The 21,926-nt window shown below is 46.1% G+C and overlaps 1 protein-coding gene across 1 annotated transcript in view; it reads right to left on the reverse strand.

Annotated features, from left to right (window-relative positions):
* Positions 1-21,926, reverse strand: part of Igf2bp3 (insulin like growth factor 2 mRNA binding protein 3) — a 143,684-nt gene that overhangs the window by 50,017 nt on the left and 71,741 nt on the right. Inside the window, exons 4-5 of the mRNA XM_052720269.1 lie at positions 1,266-1,317; positions 1,118-1,181 (exon numbers count right to left, since the gene is read on the reverse strand). Of these exons, the coding sequence (XP_052576229.1) occupies positions 1,118-1,181; positions 1,266-1,317 (116 nt within the window). The remainder of the gene's footprint in view (positions 1-1,117; positions 1,182-1,265; positions 1,318-21,926) is intronic.

The following is a 21,926-nucleotide window of genomic DNA, read 5'->3' on the forward strand; positions in this document are numbered from 1 at the left end:
AAGTCCTTCCTGACATCTGGTAGATAGTCTAGCACCTGAGTCTGTGACCCTGCAGACTCTGGATCTGCTCAGCTTCTCCCGGCTTAGTTCGGGTACCAAGTTCACCCCCTTAAGTCTAGAGGCAGTCGGCTGGCTAAGTTTCAGTGTACAGTCATCCCGGACACTTGCTCTGGGGCCATCAAGCCGTTCACTTGGCAGGGGTCTTTGAAAAATCTCTTCCTCCAGCTGAGGACCAGCTGGCTAGACTGTACCAGCAACAGGGCTGCCATGGGCTTCCAGAAGTCTCCTAGCACAGGAAGACAGGCAGCACCCAATGTGAGTGCACTTCAAGATCTGCATGGGACTCCTCCACTCCATGAAGAGGTTGTTCCTCAAGTTCAACCTGACTTCTCACTGTTAAAGTTCATTTCCCACTCCCCCTTTAGGACTTAGGATGACCAAAGGGGTCCTTCCAACTCTCCCACAGAAAAGACCAGTGCATTCTTGCCCTCTGTCTGGAGGGAGGTGAGACTTTCAGTCCCAGAGCTGGCTGTTAGGTACCCGGAACCATCCCTGCATTCATGGTCAAAGGCAGTTTCTGTGGGTCCCTTTTTCTCTCTCCCCAAACCTACAAAATTATCATAAGCTGATCTGAAAAGCTGTTGTTTGCAAGGTGTATTCACTTTGCAAGGTTCAATGTCCACTCACTCTTAGTGAGCTGGGTAATTGTGACTGACTTCAGGGAGGCAAATGCTAAGATTGAACTGTGTTAGTTTCACGCGGTCAACTTACCAGCTGCAGATAAAAGGTGTGCTTAGGCACCAAAGGAGAGCTAAGGAGGCAATGACAGAATTTGGAAAAAATACTCAGGCCCAAGGCTTTTTGCAAATAGGGTGTAGTTTAGCTCTATACATCACTCTGCAAATGGTGTTAAAGATAAATTAAAAGTGGAACAAACCTCAAATGCAGATTCCCACTTGTCATACAGATTGAAAAGGCATAATTGCAGAGTCAAACGTACAAAGTAAAATTTCCTTTTGTGACCCACCTGCCCTTCTTCAATTTAAGAGACCACAAATAGAAGTGACTGGACTCAACCTAGTTATTAGAGACAGACAAGGAGGTTCAGACTGCTTACTGTCTAGCTTGGTCCTTACTGGAGTAGGTTACATTTACAACTGCGGTTTCGGAGTCCGTGTTCACTAGGGAGAGAGAGAGAGAATTGGTTAGTTTTCTTTCTGCTTCCTTCCTTTTATAAATTTGAAAGCAATTCAGAAGACAGGTACCTTGCTCACAGCTCTCCACCACTCCATACTGGACAAGTAAACTATCCAGCACCTAGCAGGACGGGGAGAGAAAATTGTAAGTTTTGAGTTTCCCAAGTTATTAACCAGGGCAGGAATATATAGTCTCAAATCACAAGTAATCACGATGGAGAAGAGTCGAAGAATTCCCTGGGACTTTGCACTACAGAACCACAAGGACACACTGCTCCTCTGTCCCCTATGCCTGCCCATGCCTGTTCCCCAGCTTTCAGCTCTCTGCTGGTGGGCACCGGCCACCCTCAGCATACCCCACTCTCCAGGCAGAAGGCAAACTGCACGTTATTTCTCATACACGAATGCATCATACATCTTACTTCCTCCGTGGATTCAAAGTCATAAGACAAGGCCTATGTTGAAGAGTTTTATCTGTAAATGATTCTTTAAAAAAAACCAAACTTCCTTTTTTAGCGCTACTGATTCTAGCAAGACAAGATAAGCACAGGCACACAGCAACCGAAAGCACACTTGAAGTAGCTGTCAGCATTCAGGCAGCTATGAAAGTGCTCACATCAGGGGGTGTGAACACTTCTAGGTCGGAACTAGAGTGGAAAATGTAAACACAAAGCTGTTCTCTCTCTCTCCGGAGCAGTAAGCTATTCTGACAGAGAAGCTATTAAAACAGTAACTATAGGTCCGTTATAACATCACATAAGCCAACTTCAGCTGCCCTTAGCTTCCAAGGTTTTTCTCCCCTTGAAATGTTAAGCAAAATTAGTTTCTATGTATTTACAGCAAATTGCTTACTAATTTAATTGCCAAAATATGAAAGGCAGTAAGTAGCCCCTGAAGATGCTGGTCCCAGGACACAGTAAACTGCTAAGAAGCATGCCACATTTTAAAGGTAATTTCCTACTTCATCGTGAGCCCTTACTTCCTTCAAAGGATACTTCACTTCACCTTCTGTGGTAACCTTTCTGATTCTGCCTACTAGTTGTCTGGGAATGTGCTCTCTTCAAGGAAGGCTGACTCCTAACTTGTTAATGGAATGCCCTTTCTTTTTCCTTTTGAGACAGGGCCTCACAACTCAGGCTGGCTTCCAACTCACTATGTAGCTGTAACTTGGACCTGTTGAAAGCTGAGGTATTGGGGTGGTTGAGGAGGAGGGAGCAGGCAATAAGGGATAATTACTTATTTAATATGTTTACTTAATCATTCTTAGTTCTTTCTAAAAGCAATTTGCTCGGTAATTAAATATGTCAGCTTTCAGTTTCGCTCCTGCTACCTCAGCTTTATTACTCCAGAGAGAAAGCTGAGTCCTGTAGCCTGTAGACTGCGAGGTAAAACCTACACGATAAATAAACAGGCAGAACCAATGCTCTCCAAAAGCTCCGCTGGCAAACGGGTCCATCTGCACAGGGTATGATGTTCATACACACATGCGTGCATACAAAATGCATACACACAAATGCATATACACGTGCATGCACAAGTAAAAGTTGAAGTTTAGGAAGTGTATTTCAAATTTTTACTGCATATTATTTGATCAGATTTAACATATTCAAAACAGAACTTCTTGTACACTTAAACTTTTTTGTTGTTGTTGTTGTTTTGGTTTTCTCAAGACAGGATTTCTCTGTGGAGCCCTAGCTGTCCTGGAACTTGCTTTGTAGACCAGGCTGGTCTTGAACTCACAGAGATCCACCTGCCTCTGCCTCCCGAGCACTGGGATTAAAGGCGCACACACCACCACCGCCCGGCTCACTTAAACATCGTATGCCCAAGAATAAGTAGATGTTACTTGTTACTGAGTACACTGTATAAAATCTGCCATCTACTACACTCAAAATGGTAAACTTCTTGGAATATAAATCATACTCAAATAAACATAACTTTAAAATCAGACGAAACCAACAAAACTGTAATCCTTACAAGAAAGAGGTCCAGCATCAGTCTTGGTATCCAGTTTTGAACAAATTAACAACACAACCTGGCACCACATGAGAATCTTACATCCAGGCTGCAGGGGGATTTCATTCTCTGCGCCATTCTCAGAGAATGGGCAGAGTCTGCCAATGGCCTAATTATCCTGGACAGGTTCAGTGGTGCCTTTAATCCCAGCACCCAGGAAGCAGAAACAAGTGAGTTTGAGGCCAGCCTGACATACATAAGGAGTTCCAGGCCAGCCACAGCTACATAGAAAGACCCTGTTTCAAAAATTAAGTAAATAGCTGGGCGGTGGTGGCACACGCCTTTAATCCTGGCACTCAGGAGGCAGAGGCAGGTAGATCTTTGTGAGTTCGAGGCCAGCTTGGCCTACAAAGTTAGTTTCAAGACAGCCAGAGTTGTTCAACACCGAGAAACTCCTGTCTCGAAAAACAAATAAATATAAAAAAATTAAGTAAATAAATAAAATCCTCAAAAATGAAATGGGGCCCTGTCTGATCATGGTTTTTCAGGTCAACAGTCACTCGCCCAGAGCACCAGCATCTCCTAAGGCTGACACTTTGGCTCATCCTCATTACGTAGAAGATAGACTGTGTTCCTGTTACCAGTCACATCTACTGCCTAACCCTGGCTCTTGCTTCTTCCTAGCTCCTTTTCATTCAATCAATCCCCTTCCCCTCAAATCCCTTACATAGTTCTAGTATTTCCACAAACCTCTCACAAACCAGAATCCATACTTAAATGACTTTATCTCACTCAAGCTGGATTAGAAGCATTTCTCCATGCTCAGTGAAGGTGAAACCCAACAGAAGGAGAAAGAGTGTATCAAAGCAGTGCCTTGGTGGGAATTCCTCCGCTTAGGACTTAGACACCACCTGAATGTGAAGGGTCTCCCTTTCATGTTGTTCACCCGGAAGCACAGACAGCAAGGGAAGAGTCTGATGACAAACACAAAGGGTATGGCTTTCCTGACCCTGGTGGTAAAGAGTCAAGGTCACTCACAACAGCCTAGACTGCAAACAACCTCAACATCTATCAACAGAGGAGTGAAGAAACATGGTCTTAAAAGGAAGCATTTACATACACCACAGCATAGATAAACCTTGAAAATACTCTGCCAAATGACTGAAGCCAGGCACACTGACTGATTCCACTGTATGAACGTCTAGAATACCAAATCCCACAGAGGCCGAAAGCAGACAACTGGTTTCTGAGAGGGAGGAGGGGAGGCGGCCAGCAACTGCTGGAGCTTCTTTCTGGAGTTACAAAACCTTTCCAAAGTCGCAGTGGTGGTTGGAAATTAACCGTGACACACTAAAAACCAGTGCCCCGTGCACGTCAAATGGTGGACTGCAGAGGACATGAACTCCAGCTCAACAAAGCTGTTGAGTCTTACTGAAGTTCAGCAAATGACACAAAATTTGATATATTCTGATATTCGGCATTGTTGTATAACAGTTTCCTCTGAGACCAAAACATTCCATCATGGAGGACGCTCCTTAAGCATAGGAAGGTAAACAACTCAAAACAGTTTAAGGAAGTCCCTGAAACTGACCACATTCACTAGGCCCCTCCCTGCCAGAGTAAACAATAAAAAGCCGCAGATGCAGGAGAGCTGAGCTGCAAAGATGACTAGACCAGCTACCTGGAAGAAGCAGAAACCAGCAGAGGTGCCTCAAAGGAGTTGATCAACGGGGGAACTGGACAGGACCCTCTCCAACCTGTTGAGCTGCCTGCAGGCTGTGCAGTGATCTCCAGGTCCCCAGCTTTGTGAGCTGTCACCCATTCTAGGGTGGGCTTTGGTGATACGGCCATCTTTGAGTCATTTTTGCTCCTGTAACCAACCCATATATGTTCCTATAAGTAGCCTCAATAAAACTCCTTGGTTCACCAAGTTGGACTTTGGTGGTATCTCTACTTTGGTTTGTTGTGGATTTCCTCTGAGGTAAATAGATGTGTATTTGTGTCTCCTCAGGAAAAGTTTTGCCACAGAACATGCCTACACTCATGAAACCATCACAATCATCAAGAAAGCAGTTTCCTCCTGTGTCTCTTCAACTTAGTAGTGCCATTTATTCCTATCCATCCACGATGATTTCAATAGACAGTTGAAAATACCCACGTAACTCCAGCTTCCTCTGCTGCCCCGGCCTCAGCTCTACCGAAACTTCCTCTGGTGTTGCTGCTGCTTTCCTACCAGCTCCTCATGCTGTCTCAACCATGAGCCCACAGTGCCTGCCTCCAGTCTGGCTCTGTCTTCCTGCCAGAAGCTACATAACCCTGAAGGAGTTTCAAATAACGGATGTGTGCTGTCCATACTTCAACATGGCTACACACACACACACACACACACACATTTAATCCCAACACCTATGCTCCAGCCATACTTTCAAGTAAAGGGTCTGCCTCTGTGTTTTTTGTTTTTTGTTTTTTCTCTGAGTGTGTCTTTTTCTCTGTCTGCCTCTCATCCCCGACAACTGATCCTGGAAATGAATGAAAGCAGTATCATTTTTTTTTTTTTTTTTTTTTTGGTTTTTCGAGACAGGGTTTCTCTGTGTAGCTTTGCGCCTTTCCTGGAACTCACTTGGTAGCCCAGGCTGGCCTCGAACTCACAGAGATCCGCCTGGCTCTGCCTCCCGAGTGCTGGGATTAAAGGCGTGCGCCACCACCGCCCGGCTGAAAGTAGTATCATTTTATCATCTCCTTCCTGAACTTTTCTCATGCACTATACTAACAATTACTTCTCTTGGTGACGTTGATATCCGGCATGTGACAGTAATCTATTCGCCACATCACACTAGCTGTTAAGTCTGGAAGGTAATTCCTAACACACACACTCGGCCTCTTTGTATGCTTTCTGTGCTAAAATGATCTTTAGCTTTTCACATGGCAGGACAACACTGGGCACGACAGTCTCCATGCCAATCTATATCCACCAGTTCTCCTTCATCCCTCCTCCAAGCAAAGATGTCCTGAGCTCTAGTACTATGAAACAAGCTCATGGCTTACATTTGCTTAGTCCATGCCTAGCTAAGTGAGAACGACTGAAACAGATGAACAAGAAGAGACAAAGTAGCACTGTGTCCACTGTGGTGATACATAGCTGTAACGCCCAGTGCTCGGGAGACTGAGGCAAGAGAACTGTCAAGAGTTTGAAGCCAAACTACACTATGTGAGAAGTCCTGACTTTAAAAAAGAGGCTTTTGTCCTGAGTGCAAAGCCAGCTAATCTTCGGTTCCATTAAAGATCCATGGTGATTTAGGCTAACAGGTACACTTGTTACAAATTCATGCGAAAGCACAGCCTGAGGTCACTTTTAGCACCCACACTGCCGTGAAACTCAAGTACAACTCAAAAGGCAGGGGCATGCAAACATACCTATCACCTGGCAACCTTCCAACACTGAAGCCAGTCTTTAGACACTAGGAAGGCTCACCATAGACACGATCATTCCTCGTGTCAAAGGAGGCGGGAGCCATGTCGCTAGAAGTCACTTTGCAGAGCTCGGGATGGGGAGACAAGGGAAGGAACTTCCTTCAGATGCACCCAACACTTTCTCAGGAATAGGCCCAGGAACTTTGTTCTTACTTTCCCCTCCCTGTACTGGGTGGTTTTGTGTGTCAACTTGACACAAGCTATAAAGTCATCAGAGGAAGGAGCCTCAGCTGAGGAAATGCCTCCTTGATCCAGCTGTAAGGCATTTTCTCATTCAGAGATCACTGAGGGAGGCCCTAGCCCATGGTGGGTGTTGCCATCTCTGGGCTGCTGGTCCTGGGTTCTATAAGAAGGTAGGCTGAGCAAGTGATGAGAAGCAAGCCAGTGAGCAGCACCCCTCCATGGCCTTTGCATCAGCTCCTGCTTCCAGATCCTGCCCTGTTTGAGTTCCTGTCCTGACTTCCTTCTGTGATAAACAGCAATGCTGAAGTGTAAGCCAAATAAACCCCTTCCTCCCCAATGTGCTTTTTGGTCATGGTGTTTTGTCGCAGCAATAAAAACCCTAAGTAAGACACCCCCCACGTGTGTTTCTTTGTTCTGCATCTCTGTGAAAAGACTAGCTATGTGACAAAAGGCACCATTTCTAGTAAATACTGACCCAAACCAAACAAAATAAAGGTGTCGCCTTATTATTTCTCTCAAATATCACCAACACAACACTTTGGATAAGACGTCTTACAGCACATCTAAGGACAGCTTCCGGGTCAGGAGGGCTTGCACTCACAGATCATCGGCTGCACAGCAATCCCTATCACCAGGAAAGCCCTCCTGGGCTCACACAGACATCCAATGTGGAGTCATTAGAGCAAAAGCATGCCTTCTGGAAACTGTAACTTTCACTAATTAGACCCTCTAACCAGGTAAGGAGGAGGCACTTTAGCATTTATTCAGTCATGTGATTAGAGGCAGAAGGGCAGTCACCTCTCCCAAACCCCCGCCCACCATCTTTATGGTCATGTGAAAGGGCATCTGGAGCATCCATGTTTCCACTGGGCAGAGCTGAGCCATGCTGGCTTGAAAAAGCTGAGTGAACAAGTCACACCCTTGACTAAATCCCTAACAAGTCCTGGGCAGTCCCTGTGTGACCCGCTCATCCTGTTTTGCATATACCATTCTCTCCAATGCAGCAGCTGTCTTTGGTTATGAATTGTGCTGTCTGGAAGCACTCTGTCCATCACTCACACCACACACTTCCAGAAAGTAACAGCATCTCATTTCACAGCTAGATGAACTGGCAGGGAGGCTTAAGAGTGATAGTCACGTGACTCTCCCCCTCCCCAAGCTGTCAGGAGCGGGAGCCCAAACTCTTTTAACCTCCTGATCAACTAAACTGCTTTAATTCCAAGTCCATCTAAACCAGAGCATAAACACACCAACAAAAAATAGGTGCAATTCTTGCTGGGCCATCACCTGCGCCAGAGTTTAAGCTGCCCTGAGGGGAAAGGGCTTTATCTAACCCCTGGGCTAAGCTCTCGGGTCCCAAGCACTAGCTCCAAGTCCCCCATCTCCCACTTCCTCAGACAAGGAATCCACAGCATCGCTCTGGATTCCACTTACACAAAAAACTGAGTCCACAGAAAAAGCAACAGGGTTTGTGGAGGTCAGGGGTCAGGAGGCGGCAAATGGGGAGCAGCCGCTGGAAGGTTACGGAGCTTCTCTCAGGGATAATGAAATGGTTCTAAAATGAGTGGTGGTCATGCAATACACTAACACCTGATTGTACGCGGTGGTTAATGTTATGGGGTGTGAATTGTACCCCATTTCTTTAAGAACTATTTCTGAGTGTTTATGTTTACACATCTACACGCACACTCAGGGCAGCAGCCCCCTTTTATTTTCACACTTGTACACCCAGTTCCACTTTACCCCCTCACACACACTCTTATCTGCTCCTCAAATGCACCCGACGTCTCCCTCACAGATGATGAGCTGGGGTGGATTCTAAGTAACTGGCCTAAGTGTGGTCTTCCTCACCTCGCTCCCCAGCCAGCCGATACCTTGAATAATCCATGTTAACAAACACAAACCTATTATTCTTTTCGAGGGCCACAGGACATCTCCAGAACCAACTGTTACTATTTATTACCTCTTTCTTCAGCCCACAGTCCACCCCAACAGGAGAATCCAAGAGACAGGACAGTGACAGCCTGGCCCTTCTAGGCCTCAGTCCCCAAAGCCAAGGATGAAAGGCTGGAGAATTCTAGAACCAGCCAGCATGGTGGCACAAACCTGTAACATGAATCTGACAAGCTGAGCCTGGGAGGGCTTTGAATTAGGGGCCAACTGGACTACGCGGTAAGACCTTGTCAAAAACAAAACCCTACAAATCAAACAGTTTCAGAACCCATGAACTTATTCCTTAAACAGTACAGCGGAACCATGGCCAGAGGAAAATGGAATGGCAGGACGCAGGGTCAAAGTCTAGTCAGCACTTGCCTGGCACGTGAGGCCCTCACTCAATCTCTAGAACTGTGGGGAGGAAAGCGGTCCAGTTACAATTCTCACAGAATTCTGAGCGCATCACTGGTTTGGACTGGGCAGTGAGACTCCAATGGAGGAAACTAATTTTTAATTTGCGCGTGGTCATCAATTGTAGACAGCTTCTAGGTTAGAGGTGGGGGCTTCTGTCCACTCCCACTCTCAGCACTGGCACCCCCTCAGGCCTCTCATTGGCCTGGAGCTCATCAGTGAGGCTAGGCTGGCGCTGGCAGGACAGCAAACCGCAGGGACCCTCCAGTGTCCTCCCAGTGCTGGGAACGCAAGCATGCGCCACCACGTGGCCTTTTGCACAGTTCTGGGGATCAAACCCAGGCCGCCACACTTCCGAGGCAAGCACTGAACCTTCTCCAGCCCTCTTTGCGGCCTTCACCAAACAAGTAAACATAGAAGGATGAGGAGGTGCCCTCCAAAGTCAGTGCTGTTAAGGATGCTGCCCACAGATGAGCACCTCGTGCTAAAACTTGCCGGAATACTAAGCGAAAGAAAAGGACAACTGTCTCCCCTTCATGTTAGGACTGAGCTTAGCATAAGAGGGTTTCAGTGTGGCATCTAACGAGTACAGTTAAGAGCGCCAGACCAGCAAACGCACAATTTGGTGCACCAGCAGTTAGGAAAATCACAGCAGCTCCCGCTGTAAAAAAAAAAAAAAAGCACCGATCTCAGCTAATAAACGTCAGAGCCGATACACAGGGGGCACTCAAAGAGGCCACAGGAAATCCTTCAAGCTAGGTACAGTGGTTCGTGCCTGTTGTTCCAGAAGGCTAAGGCAGGAGGATTGTTGTGAGTTCAATGGTTAGCCTGGACTACAGAATGAGACTGTTTCAAAGACAGACAGACAGACACACACACACACACACACAGAGGATTTTAGATAGATATGTGGTGATGTACTTCTGTGATTCCAGCTGATTACAGCTTTCAGAAGGCTGAGTCAAGAGAATAGAGGGTTCGAAGGCAGCCTGGGCAAAATGGAGAGAAGCTATTCTTTATCTTTGACGCACTAGCTTCATTTCTGTTTAGTCAACATTAAAGAAATCACCTGGAATGTGAGTGAAAATCTATGCACAGACATGTTCATTGACGGGTCAATTGCTAGAATGAGGCTAAAAATCTCTCTCATAGGCAGCGATGTGGACTGGTTTAGATAATTACAAACCACACAGAAAACAGGGTAATTGACAATCATTATAAACAGTTAAAGAGGCCAAGAACATTTTTAAAATGTTAAAACTTTTGTGCTTCAGCTGGGCCTGATGACACATAGTTGGCTAACCCAGAGAACTGAAGAGAGATCCCGTCACACAGCGACAATAAAAAGAGGGCGTCTGTCCAGCGAGTTTGAACCCCTTGATTCAATCCCAAGTAATGACCCCGAGGCTTCACAGAATGCTTCAAGAAAATGAAAACAGCCACAGAAAGGGATATTTGCAAACCATGTATGTGATGAGGGATGTGTATATGGGGTGTTTAAAGAACTCCAATTTTTCCTGTATCATTCAAACACTGCTAGTAGGAATATAAACTAGTCCAGTCATTTTGGAAATCAGTCTGATAGTTCCTTGGAAAGCTACCACATGCCTCACCAGTCCCACTCATTAGGTACATACCCTTCAAAACTCTGAAAATCTCTACCCACCACAAACATGCACACACTCTTCCCAGGGGCACTCACACAGCTTACAGCTGCTACGACCAATGGACAGACTATACTCGGTATATTCACATAAGTGAAGTACATGTTAAAATATGGCACCTTGAAAATACTATGCTGAGAGATGCCAACGTGAGCATGCTGATGGTGTACCTATAAGTTGGAGACTCTAGAGACTGAGGCAGGAGGACTGCAAACACCAAACTACCCTGGTTACATAGGAGGACCTTGTCTAAAACACCAAACCCAACAATAAAGCTGGGCATTCAAGTCCACACATGGAATAACTATTTCCATTAAATATCCAGAACAGGTAATCTACAAAAAAAAAATAGGTCGGCTAGTATTTCTAAGTTCAAGGAAGAGGCTAGCTAGCAAGCAAAGAGGCAATTGTAACACCCACAGGTTGTTTTAGGGGGCAATGAAAATATTGTGAAATTAATGGTCATGTTTCTGACCCTGTGGACACTCTAAAAAAGCCACTGTATCGTGCACTCTACAGGGTGAATTTTATAGTCTATGAATTATGGTTCAATTTAAAACATAACAGAGCATAAAGTACAACATGCCTGCCATGCTAAGAAACTGAGTCCCTGGCCAGGCAGTGGTGGCACACACCTTTAATCCCAGCACTTGGGAGGCAGAGGCAGGAGGATCTCTGTGAGTTCGAGGCCAGCCAGGGCTACACGGAGAAACCCTGTCTTGAAAAACCAGAGAGAGAGGAGGAGAGAGGAGGGGAGGAAGAGAGGAGGAGAGGAGAGAGGGAGAAACTGAGTCCCATAACAGAATTACTCCAGGAGAAAGAAAAACTTGTCCCTCCCACCTTTACCACTCTCCCAATTTTCTACTGTGAGTGTGCACTTTTCAAGTTGGGAAAAAGTAAAACCACCAACAACCAAGAAAACCCAACATGAATTAGAGAAGTTATACTGACTTTCAGAAATCGTTTGAAGAAATAAGGCATGCCAAGAAAACAGTGTGTCTCTCTTATACTGAAGGTTCTCCCTGAAGAAGTGAGACAGGCAAGCACAGGGAATCGTTCAGCAATCCAGGACTCCACTTGGCTTGGACTATGCACATCCCTTTCCTAAGAATCCACCTGCACCAGCTGCACAGAATACTCTGGACTGTGGAATAAGTCCCCCCCCACACACACACACCATCAAAACGCATACTCTGTCCTGTTTTGTGCATAGCTTCTATCCCAATGTATTTCTGGAGATTCCTGATTCAGAGGGTAGAAGGCCTGCGGTAAGCAGAGGATTACATTTGTCAATGAAAACATTCAATGGCCCACTATCACTTCCGACTCATTTGTACTGCTGCTCCATTTGGAATAATGGGAGCGTGTGGTTCCATCCCCGAGTAAGGAGCAGGAACCTGGTAGCACCTGATCCAGCCCTTGAGCACACGGGCCACAGAAGCAAGTGAGCCACAGGAGAGCAACATGCAGCAATGACCTGGGAATTGGTGGAAGAGAGAAAGCCACTCGCTTTCAGAAAGCTGAGCACGCTGCTGAGACACGGCCAGGTTTGGGACAAGACCCAGTGGAATCCCTCCCCTTCACAGTATTTGTTTTCTATGATAGGCCCACCACATTTTCTAAGGAGTCCAGGTCCTTCTTAACCTTTGGACATGGGTGCTGGGAATTGAACCCCGGTCCTCCAGAAGAGCAGCCTGTGCTCTTAACTCTGAACCCTCTCTCCAGCCTCTTGTTTCTTTTTCCTATTAGTTTGTTTGTTGTTTGAGTCTCCTATATATGGCTCAGACTAGCCTGGGACTCAGGATTCTTTTGCCTTAGCCTCCCAAGTGCTGGGATTAGACCTGTGCCACCATGCCTGGCTTTACTATAATGCTAACAACTTGAAATTTGCATAGTGTAGCGGATGAACACACACACACAATTTAAAAAAAAAAACAAACCAATAACAAAAGGCCTTTTGGTAAGACAACTCCAGGCTTAGGTTCAAAATACTTCTTATGAGGAGTAAGGGAATGTTTTAATCTCCCAGGTCTGTTCCCACAAAACAAGAAGCTTAAAACAGAAATCTATCCTATCACAGACTAGAAGTCTCTGAGATTCTAAATCTGAAATCAGAGCGCAGGGAGGCCTGATTGCTGGCTGCTGGCTGCTGGCTGCTGGCTGCTGGCTGCTGGCTGCTGGCTGCTGGCTACTGTTGCTAGCAATCTCGGGCACTTGTCTGGTTCTCAGTTTCTAGGTGGAAACTCTTGCCACCACGTTGGATGCCAGAGGGGCTTGAACCTGCCTCTACTGAATGTAACAGGCTCTGCTGACTCCCCTTAAGGGAGGCCTTACCCTCTTGTAGGAGCGAATGGGGGTGGGTTGGGGGGAGGCTGAAGGAGTGGGAGGAGGGAAGAGGGGGATCTGTGATTGGTATGTAAAATTTACTTTTTTTTTTCCTTTGATAAAAAATTTCTTAATAAAAAAAAAATTCATACACACACACACACACACAAAAAAAAAAAAAAAAAAAAAAAAACCAAAAAAAAAAAAACCTTTAGTAGCTTCAGGCCGGGTGGATGTGGCGCACGCCTTTAATCCCAGCACTCGGGAGGCAGAGGCAGGCAGGCAGGCAGATCTCTGTGAGTTCGAGGCCAGCCTGGGCTACAAAGTGAGTTCCAGGAAAGGCACCAAAGCTACACAGAGAAACCCCGTCTTGAAAAACCAAAAAAAGAAAACAATCTTTAGCTTTTCTCTGGCTTGTTGGGAGGAGAGGAGAAATCCACAGAATTTAATGAGGTCCAAGGCTACTATCAAGCGTTCCAGCCTTATCCCTCATCACTCTCAACCGAATCCCCACTAAATACCCTTCAACTAGAACACACTTCAGGGCTCGTTACCTCTGGAACGAGGCCCCTGTGGCCTCATTTTGGTTAACCGCTCTACGGCGTCACCAGTACTAACGTCACCGGTACCTATAGATGTGACTCTAACTCTGACTGGTACCTTTTTAAAGAGGGAAGTCTGGACAAAGGCACATCACTGCAAAGTCAAGACTGGAGTGCTACAGCAATGGGAGAGAACATGTTGCTTAAAGCCTCTTGGTTTGTGGGCACAGCCATAGAGAATTAACCTAACCCAGGGGCTTGTCTGAGCACAAGTCGACAGGCCTTTCACTGGTCCGTCCATGTCTGGTAGAGTCCTCGCTTCCACGCTCTATCCAGAACAGGCCCTGGCTCACACTTGCAGATGGGACAAATAAAGACAGGAGAGACTCTCTCACCTCACCTCTACACACATGATCCTAGCTAGTCATCCAACTATCTGCCCACGCAGACACTAACCCCATTTTTGAGATGTACCATATGCTTCAAAGAGGAAAGGCCGCTTTCCCAGTCTGACCGCAGACATCGGATTTGGACCCACAGAATAATCTAAAGCCACACCTCACTCGGCAACAGTGTGCTATTTTTCAGAAAGTTGCCACCTTATATGGAATGAGTTCCCCAAAGCTCTTCAAAGCAACTGATAGGCAGAAGCAGTAAATGCTGAAGCTGGCTGACAGGAGCATGTGGACTTATAACCATACACAAGCAAAGGTCATTTAAAAGTTAATGCTGAGACTCGTTCAAATACAGGCAGATTCTGAATCCTACCTCAGAAGCCAAAGTTACAAATTCAAATTAGCAGTAATTCTTGGGCAGGTATTTAACTCCTGCCCTGTCCATCAGAACCTCCCTGTGTAACACGTACTACGGACACTCCCCATGCGACTGTCTGAGGACACTGAAAACAGACACCCCCCAAAAAAAGCTCCTCCCTCCCTCTGCATCTTATCATTTGGCATGCCCCAGTACGTGTGTGGAGGTCAGAGGACAACTTGCAGGAACTGGTTCTCTCCTTCCACCTTGTGGGTTCCGAGGACAGAATTCACATCTCCATCAGGCTCGGCAGCAAGTGCCTTCACCTGATGATCTCACCAGCCCCAACTGCCTCCTCTTTCGGTGAACCTAGACTTCCTGGGTAAAATGAAATCTGATCACCAGATTACTTTTCCAAATTAAAAATCTTCAAGATTTCAATTTAATAATAAGAGGAGGGGGGAGCAAAAATGAAAAAGCTCAAGCACTTTATTTGTTAGAATTTCAGTTCTGACCAAATGTTTAGTTACATACAAATTCAAGTACATCCGTGTGTCACCTGTCACCTAAATAGTTGACACTCTCACTTTTTATGCCGTTTTCTCTATGATGAACAAGGGAGACACTGTAGCATGAATCTTAAAAGGTCTTATTAATAAAAACAAACCTGGAGCCACATACTGGGGTCAACGCTGGAAGATCAGAGAAGCAGAACAAGCCACAGCTACCTCACCTCGCCAGTTCCTCAGCTGATCCTGTTTCCTCAGACTGGAAGCCTCTGATTCCTCATCCAAATGGATCTCAGCTGAACTGCTGTTCAAAGCCTAAAAGCTTAACTAGCCTCTAGTTCCTGGTCCTCACACCTTATATACCTTTCTGCTTCCTGCCATCACTTCCTGGGATTAAAGGCCTGTGTCACCATGCCTGGCTGTTTCCAGTATGGCTTTGAACTCACAGAGATTCAGATGGATCTCTGCCTCCAGAAGGCTAGGATTAAAGGTGTGTGCCACCATTTTCTGACCTCTATGTCTATCTAGTGGCTGTTCTGTTCTCTGACCCCAGGTAAGTTTATTAGGGTACACGATATATTGGGGAACACAATATCACCACAGAGACACACTTTGAACAGCAAAATAAAGTGGTGCTAAATTGTACCCTAAAACAGATGCCCTAAGGAGGCTGAAGGGACAGCTCAGCGGTGAAGAGCATACTGTCCTGGCAGAGACACTGAGTGTGATGCCCAGTACCCATGACCAACAGCTCAGGGTCACTTCAAACTCCAACTCCAAGATGTCTGAAGCCCTCTTCTGGATTCAGCAGAACCTGCACTCACATGTGCACATACCCACACACAGGCACATCATATACACATAACATATACACATACATGTGTACATACCCACACAGGCACATCATATACACATAACATATACACATACATGTGTACATACCCACACAGGCACATCATATACACACAATTAACATAGACACATACACGTGCACATACCCACACAGGCACATCATATATGCATAATTAAAATAAACCTTTAAAAAGAGACTACAGAGGCTTGGGGGATGGCTCAGAGACCACTGGCTGTTCTTCCAGAGTCTTTGGGTTCTATTCTCAGCACCCACATGGTTGCTCACAACTCTTCTGGCCTCCTGGGGCACTGCACACATGTGGATCACAGACACATTGTGGATCGCAAAACAACCACACACATAAAAGAAAAAGAATAAATAATCAAAGCGTGTGTGTGTGTGTGTGTGTGTGTGTGTGTGTGTGTGTGTGTGTGTGTGTATGACAGGGGGAGGGAGAGAGATTGAGATTATACCCTAAGGTACAAAATACATAGCCTCAAGTCCACATGACTAAACAAGGCAGTGCAGACATCTTCATGGCCAGTGCTGAGGAAGCTCCGCAAGAGAAGCAGCATTCCTGACTGCTGAGCCACCTCTGCAGTCCTGCAGTGACCCCCTTCCTGCAGCCCTGCAGTGACCTCCTTCTGGCGGGCAGTGGGAGGCAAGGCATGGAGCTCCACAGCGAGCAGTCCCCCTTCACCCAGACCAGGGCTGCTATGAGTGGCAAGTCATGCTGACAGCAGTGTCTGTGGTGGTATTGTGTTCCCCAAAATATTGTGCACCCTAATAAACTTATCTGGGGTCAGAGAACAGAACAGCCACTAGATAGACATAGAGGCCAGAAAATGGTGGCACACACGCCTTTAATCCTATCACTTGGGAGGCAGAGATCCATCCAGATCTCTGAGTTCAAAGCCACGCTGGAAACAGCCAGGCATGGTGACTCACGCCTTTAATCCCAGGAAGTGATGGCAGGAAGCAGAAAGGTATATAAGGTGTGAGGACCAGGAACTAGAGGCTGGTTAAGCTTTTAGGCTTTCGAGCAGCAGTTCAGCTGAGCTCATTTGGATGAGGACTCAGAGGCTTCCAGTCTGAGGAAACAGGATCAGCTGAGGAACTGGCAAGGTGAGGTAGCTGTGGCTTGTTCTGCTTCTCTGATCTTCCAGCATTCACTCCAATACCTGGCTTCAGGTTTGATTTTACTAATAAGACCTTCTAACAATTCGTGCTACAAGTGTCCACTTGAGATGAACAATGACTGTGACCTTTTCTCTCAAATTTATAAACTCAGGCTAACCAGGAGAGAAACCTGAGTTAAGTCCCAACTAAGATGGTCTACATAATATTCACCACTGCTAAAAACCGCCCAGGTCATCAAAACCAATGAGAGTCGAAAAGAGCTTCACCACCGGCACCGGAGCAGAAACCACAATGGTGCACAGTGCAGGGTCCGGGACAGGATCCCGGACAGAAGCTGGCGAGCATGAAGGACTTTTGAATCAAGCATGTGCTTTAGTTTAGTAGAAAATATAAGTAAACTTTAACCCCAGCACTCAGGAGGCAGAGGCAGGCGGATCTCTCTGAGTTCGAGGCTAGCTTTACCTACTAACAGAGTTCCAGGACAGCAAGGACTGTTATACAGAGAAACCCTGTCTTGAAAAACAAACAAAAAAGTACAAACAACGCTGGTTCGTTGTATGCTGAATGCACCCTACTAAATCACCTGTAGCAACAGAGGACTGGGTCTGGTGTGCATGGGAAGCTTCCCCACTTGCTTTTCAGTTTTCTGTAAATATCCAACTATTCCGGAATTCAAAGTTCATTTCGAAAGAGAAATGAAGCACCAGTACCTGCTGCAACATGCATGAACCCTGAAGAAAAACGAAGTGAAAAGACTTAACCACAAAACAGCACACAGTACAATCCCATGTGTAGTTTATGGACTGTCTAGACTACAGAAAACTACAGAAACAGAAACGGAGGCGGCACCAAGTGAGTACCTACTGGTGAGGGCTGCTCTGGGGGGCAATGAAATGTCCTCAAGCTGGACAGTGGTGCTCTGCCACCACTCGGCAGACACACTAAGAATGGTGTGTACACTGCATGGTGTACACTTCAAAGTTGATTTAGGGGTGTGCAGGACAGCTCAGAGCGGAGAAGAACCTGCCACCAAAGCCTAATGACCTGTGTTCTACTCCTGGACCCTCTGACCCACACATGTGAGCCCCCACACTCACAAACACATACTATATAATATGGGACAATAAAAGAATTAATATGAATTTCTTAACAAAGCCGTCTAAATAAAAACATACAGCCAGGCAGTGGTGGCGCACGCCTTTAGTCCCAGCACTGGAAAGGCAGAGGCAGGTGGATCTCTCTGAGTTCAAGGCCAGCCTGGTCTACAGAGTGAGTTCCAGGACAGCCACAGCTACACAGAAAAACCCTGTTTTGGGAAAAAAAAAAAACAAACCAAAACCCCAAACAGCATATTAGAAAAGCTAATGCTGAAATGGCAGCTGTGTGTGGGGCTAATCTGCCGGTGAGCTAAGGCAGCAGAGTGCCCTGACACAGGGGGACCGTTATCCCACCTCAAATAGAGGACACAATTAAATGAAAGAAAGGAACAACAGAATGACATGGATTTTGTACTTCATCCCATGAAGGCTGAGCTGACACACTATGGGTGCCTTCCATGACTGTTTTAGCTACACACCACACCAAGTCACCCAGAGCACACGGGTCAGTTTAGACCGGCTGGCCAGTGAGCGCCAGGAATCCTGTTTCTGCCTTCCCAATGCGAGGATGAGAAGTGTGACCCTCCACTCGCCACAGCCACGCCCTGCTTTTTTGATGTGGCTTCCAGGAAGCAAACTTGGGGCCTCATGCTCACAAAGTAAACACCTTTCCACCTCAAGTCTCCTCAGTCCCTTCCAGACCTTGAAAGAAACATTTCTCGCTTGCCTCAGGGATCCTTGATTCTAAGGAAGGCATCTCCAAGCTTTAGTCCTTGTAATAATGCTTCTATTTTATTTGTTATAAACCCCTCTGCTTTAGTGAGGGCTCGTGTCTGTAGAAGTTAAAACTGTCATGCTGTCCCAAGTACTTTTTAAAAAGCCTTCTGCTTTGTGTGAGCTTTATTATTGTGGTTATTTTTTATTTTATTGAGACAGGGACCCTTCTGCCTCAACCTCCTGAATTCTCTTCCCACTTTGAGATGCCAGCATTTATTTACTCCCCCAGTGCTGCTCCTGCTGGGGTATCACCCACATGTGTACAAGCATGTTTATCTTTGTGTACCTGTCTATTATTAACTCACTCTATAGACCCTTAATCACTACACCTACGTTGATAAGGGGAAAAAAAGATTTTTCTCAGCCTCCCAAGTGCTGAGATTACAGGCATGTTCCCTTAGACGTGAGACTTTCATTGATTACAACCAGCTGTCAGCACTAAGAATGTTTGAGTGAGCAGGGTGTGGTGGCTCATGCCTGTAAAGGGTTTGCCATTCAAACGTGAGAGTCTGAGTTCTGATGCCTAGAACCCATGAAGAGTCGGGTGAAATATGAGCATCTGAGTTCTGGTGCCTAGAACCCACAAAGAGTCGGGTGAAATGTGAGAGTCTGAGTTCTGATGCCTAGAACCCACGAAGAGTCGGGTGAAATGTGAGAGTCTGAGTTCTGGTGCCTAGAACCTATGAAGAGTCAGAAGAAGGAAGACAAAGAACACTGTCCAGAAGGTCTCAGGCCAGCTAGAGCTTGCCATCCACAGCGAGTCTCAAACAAGGTGGAGGGAGGTCACACACAGGTCCTCTGACCCGCACGGTAGTACCATGTCATGACACACACACACGGATTACAGTTTTAAGATTCTAAGGGTGGGACTATCAATCTAATTCACATGCAAGGTCTTTTAGATTAAAATTTTTATTTATAAAAAAGCAAAACCACAGATGCAAAAAAAAAAAAAAAAAGAAAAAGAAAATGATTCCTCAAAAGAATGAAGCAACTTAGAACTACTACTTGTTTTTGAAAATATCCATGACAGACAGACAGAGAGAGAGAGAGAGAGGGAGAGGAGGAAGTCCAGGGAAATGAAAAGTTAAAAATTAATAAGAAGTCAGTGATAATACTCTGAAAGCATACAGTATGGGAGAGGTGGACCCTCAGCTCGGCAGCAAACAACTGCACACTGAGTCTGCTCTGTCGGGCTGCAGACTTTGTCACGTGCTGCAAAGCTCTGTCTCCAGTAGCCCAGGAGCAGCTGGAGCAAAGGTCCTCTTTCTAAATAATCACTGATTAAACAGCAAGTCAAGATAAAATTCTTACGACAGAAACAAAGCCGTGACTGAGGACAGACATGCCATGTTTTGTTAGGAAGGAGCCACATCTTTAAAAGAAATAATGAAGATTATTACAATCACAACCATTTGCTTAGCTGAGCTACTCCAAGTGATGCTCGATTCAACCACACTGGGATCCTGGAAGTGCCCAGAGTGTGTCTGGAGTCGATGAGCAACAGATCTGCTCAGAAGGGAGAACATGGAACAATGATGGATGGAGGCTTGGAAGGGCTTAACGTGAATCCACCTGAACGAGGCTGCATCTGGGGCTTTCAGTACCACAGACTGTCGCTCAGAGACACTTTCAACCCTTTGTGACTCACTGCAACACTAGAGTCAGAAGTTTTCTTTAAAAAAGAAGAAACTGAGCTGCCTTCAAACACAAAACTTAGTATCACGATCAACTACGATTACAAAGTCTAGCCGGGGCCCGCTTGATGGCTCAGTGGGTAAAAGCTTTGCCACACAAGGCTGATGACCAAAGCTCAATCCCTGGGATCTACAGTGAAAGAAGAAAACACTGAGGAAAGCTGCCCTCTGACCTCCACGGACAAAGCAGACTAACCAAAACTGAACTACATAAAACATCCAAAGCAATAACCAAATTGAGATGAAAAAAATGGACAAGATAACTTGTCCCATGACCGTAAAAGGTTAACATAGCTTACACCATGAATCAAGTCTGTCCCCGCTAAAACCAAAACAAAAATTACTTAAAAAGAACCTTTAATAATTGATTTCTATACCAATAAAACTTGAGGCAACAAATTTACATTCCATTTTCTTATACTTACACACCATCCCTGCACACAAAAGTCCAGTGATTTAAATGGACAGAACAAAGCCGGGGGTGACACCAGGCTGGGGAGACTATCCATGCAAGTGAGGACCCAAGTTCGACCCCCAGCACTCAATCAATAAGCCATGCTTGTACTCTCAGCACTGGGGAGAAAGGACAGGCGGATCCTAGGGCTCGCTGGCAGACAGCCTGTCCTAACCAGCAAGCCTCAGGCCAGTGAGAGTCCCTGTCTCAAAACCACAGTAGACGGCTCCTGATGTAGGACACCCACAGACCTCTGGCCTCTACCTACACATGTACACTCAACATACACATGAGCATAAACATACAAACATGTATGCACACTTGCACATACAAAAGCAATAAATAAAGCCTATGATGGAGCTGGAAAAGTTTCTGACCAAGACATGTCCTGTGAGTAGTACTGACGAGCTGCTGGTCTACACCTAGCATCCATCCAGGTCTTTGGAAACAACATGGGGGAAACACAACCCGTGTCCCCAAAACTTGGAGTCTGCCAGGCAGAGACAAAGGTCAGAAAGCAGCAATACAAATACAAAAAGCAGTGAGTGTTACCCCAGTGCTGTGGGGCAGAAATACGGAGACAACTGACCCAGGCAGGGATGGAAGATAAATGGAGGCTTTGTGGACAGGAACAGCTACAGTGAGGACAATTAGTGGGGGCTGAGAGAGATGGAGGGGAGCAGTGGGGTGGATCCTTGGCAGACAGGCTGTACGCAGAGCCTGGACTGAACAGAGAGGCGGGCTTGAGCAAGTCAAGTTCCTCACGGCAGGACTCGGGACTTCAGCCAGAAGCAAGCAGCCTGTGGAAGCTGATGAACTCGGAAGACACACACTCACCTGTGCCATTGCCTGTTCTCAGGATGGCCCTGTAGGGACTGTCTTGGTGAATCCCCTTTGAACAGACAGGAAAAGGTTTCTTTCCTGCTCGGTCCCTTTGCCCAAAATGTCACAGTCAGTGACGGC

The sequence above is a fragment of the Peromyscus californicus genome, unplaced genomic scaffold (genome assembly GCF_007827085.1).
Source record: "Peromyscus californicus insignis strain IS unplaced genomic scaffold, ASM782708v3 Scaffold_6__1_contigs__length_162567912, whole genome shotgun sequence".
NCBI lineage: Eukaryota > Metazoa > Chordata > Mammalia > Rodentia > Cricetidae > Peromyscus > Peromyscus californicus.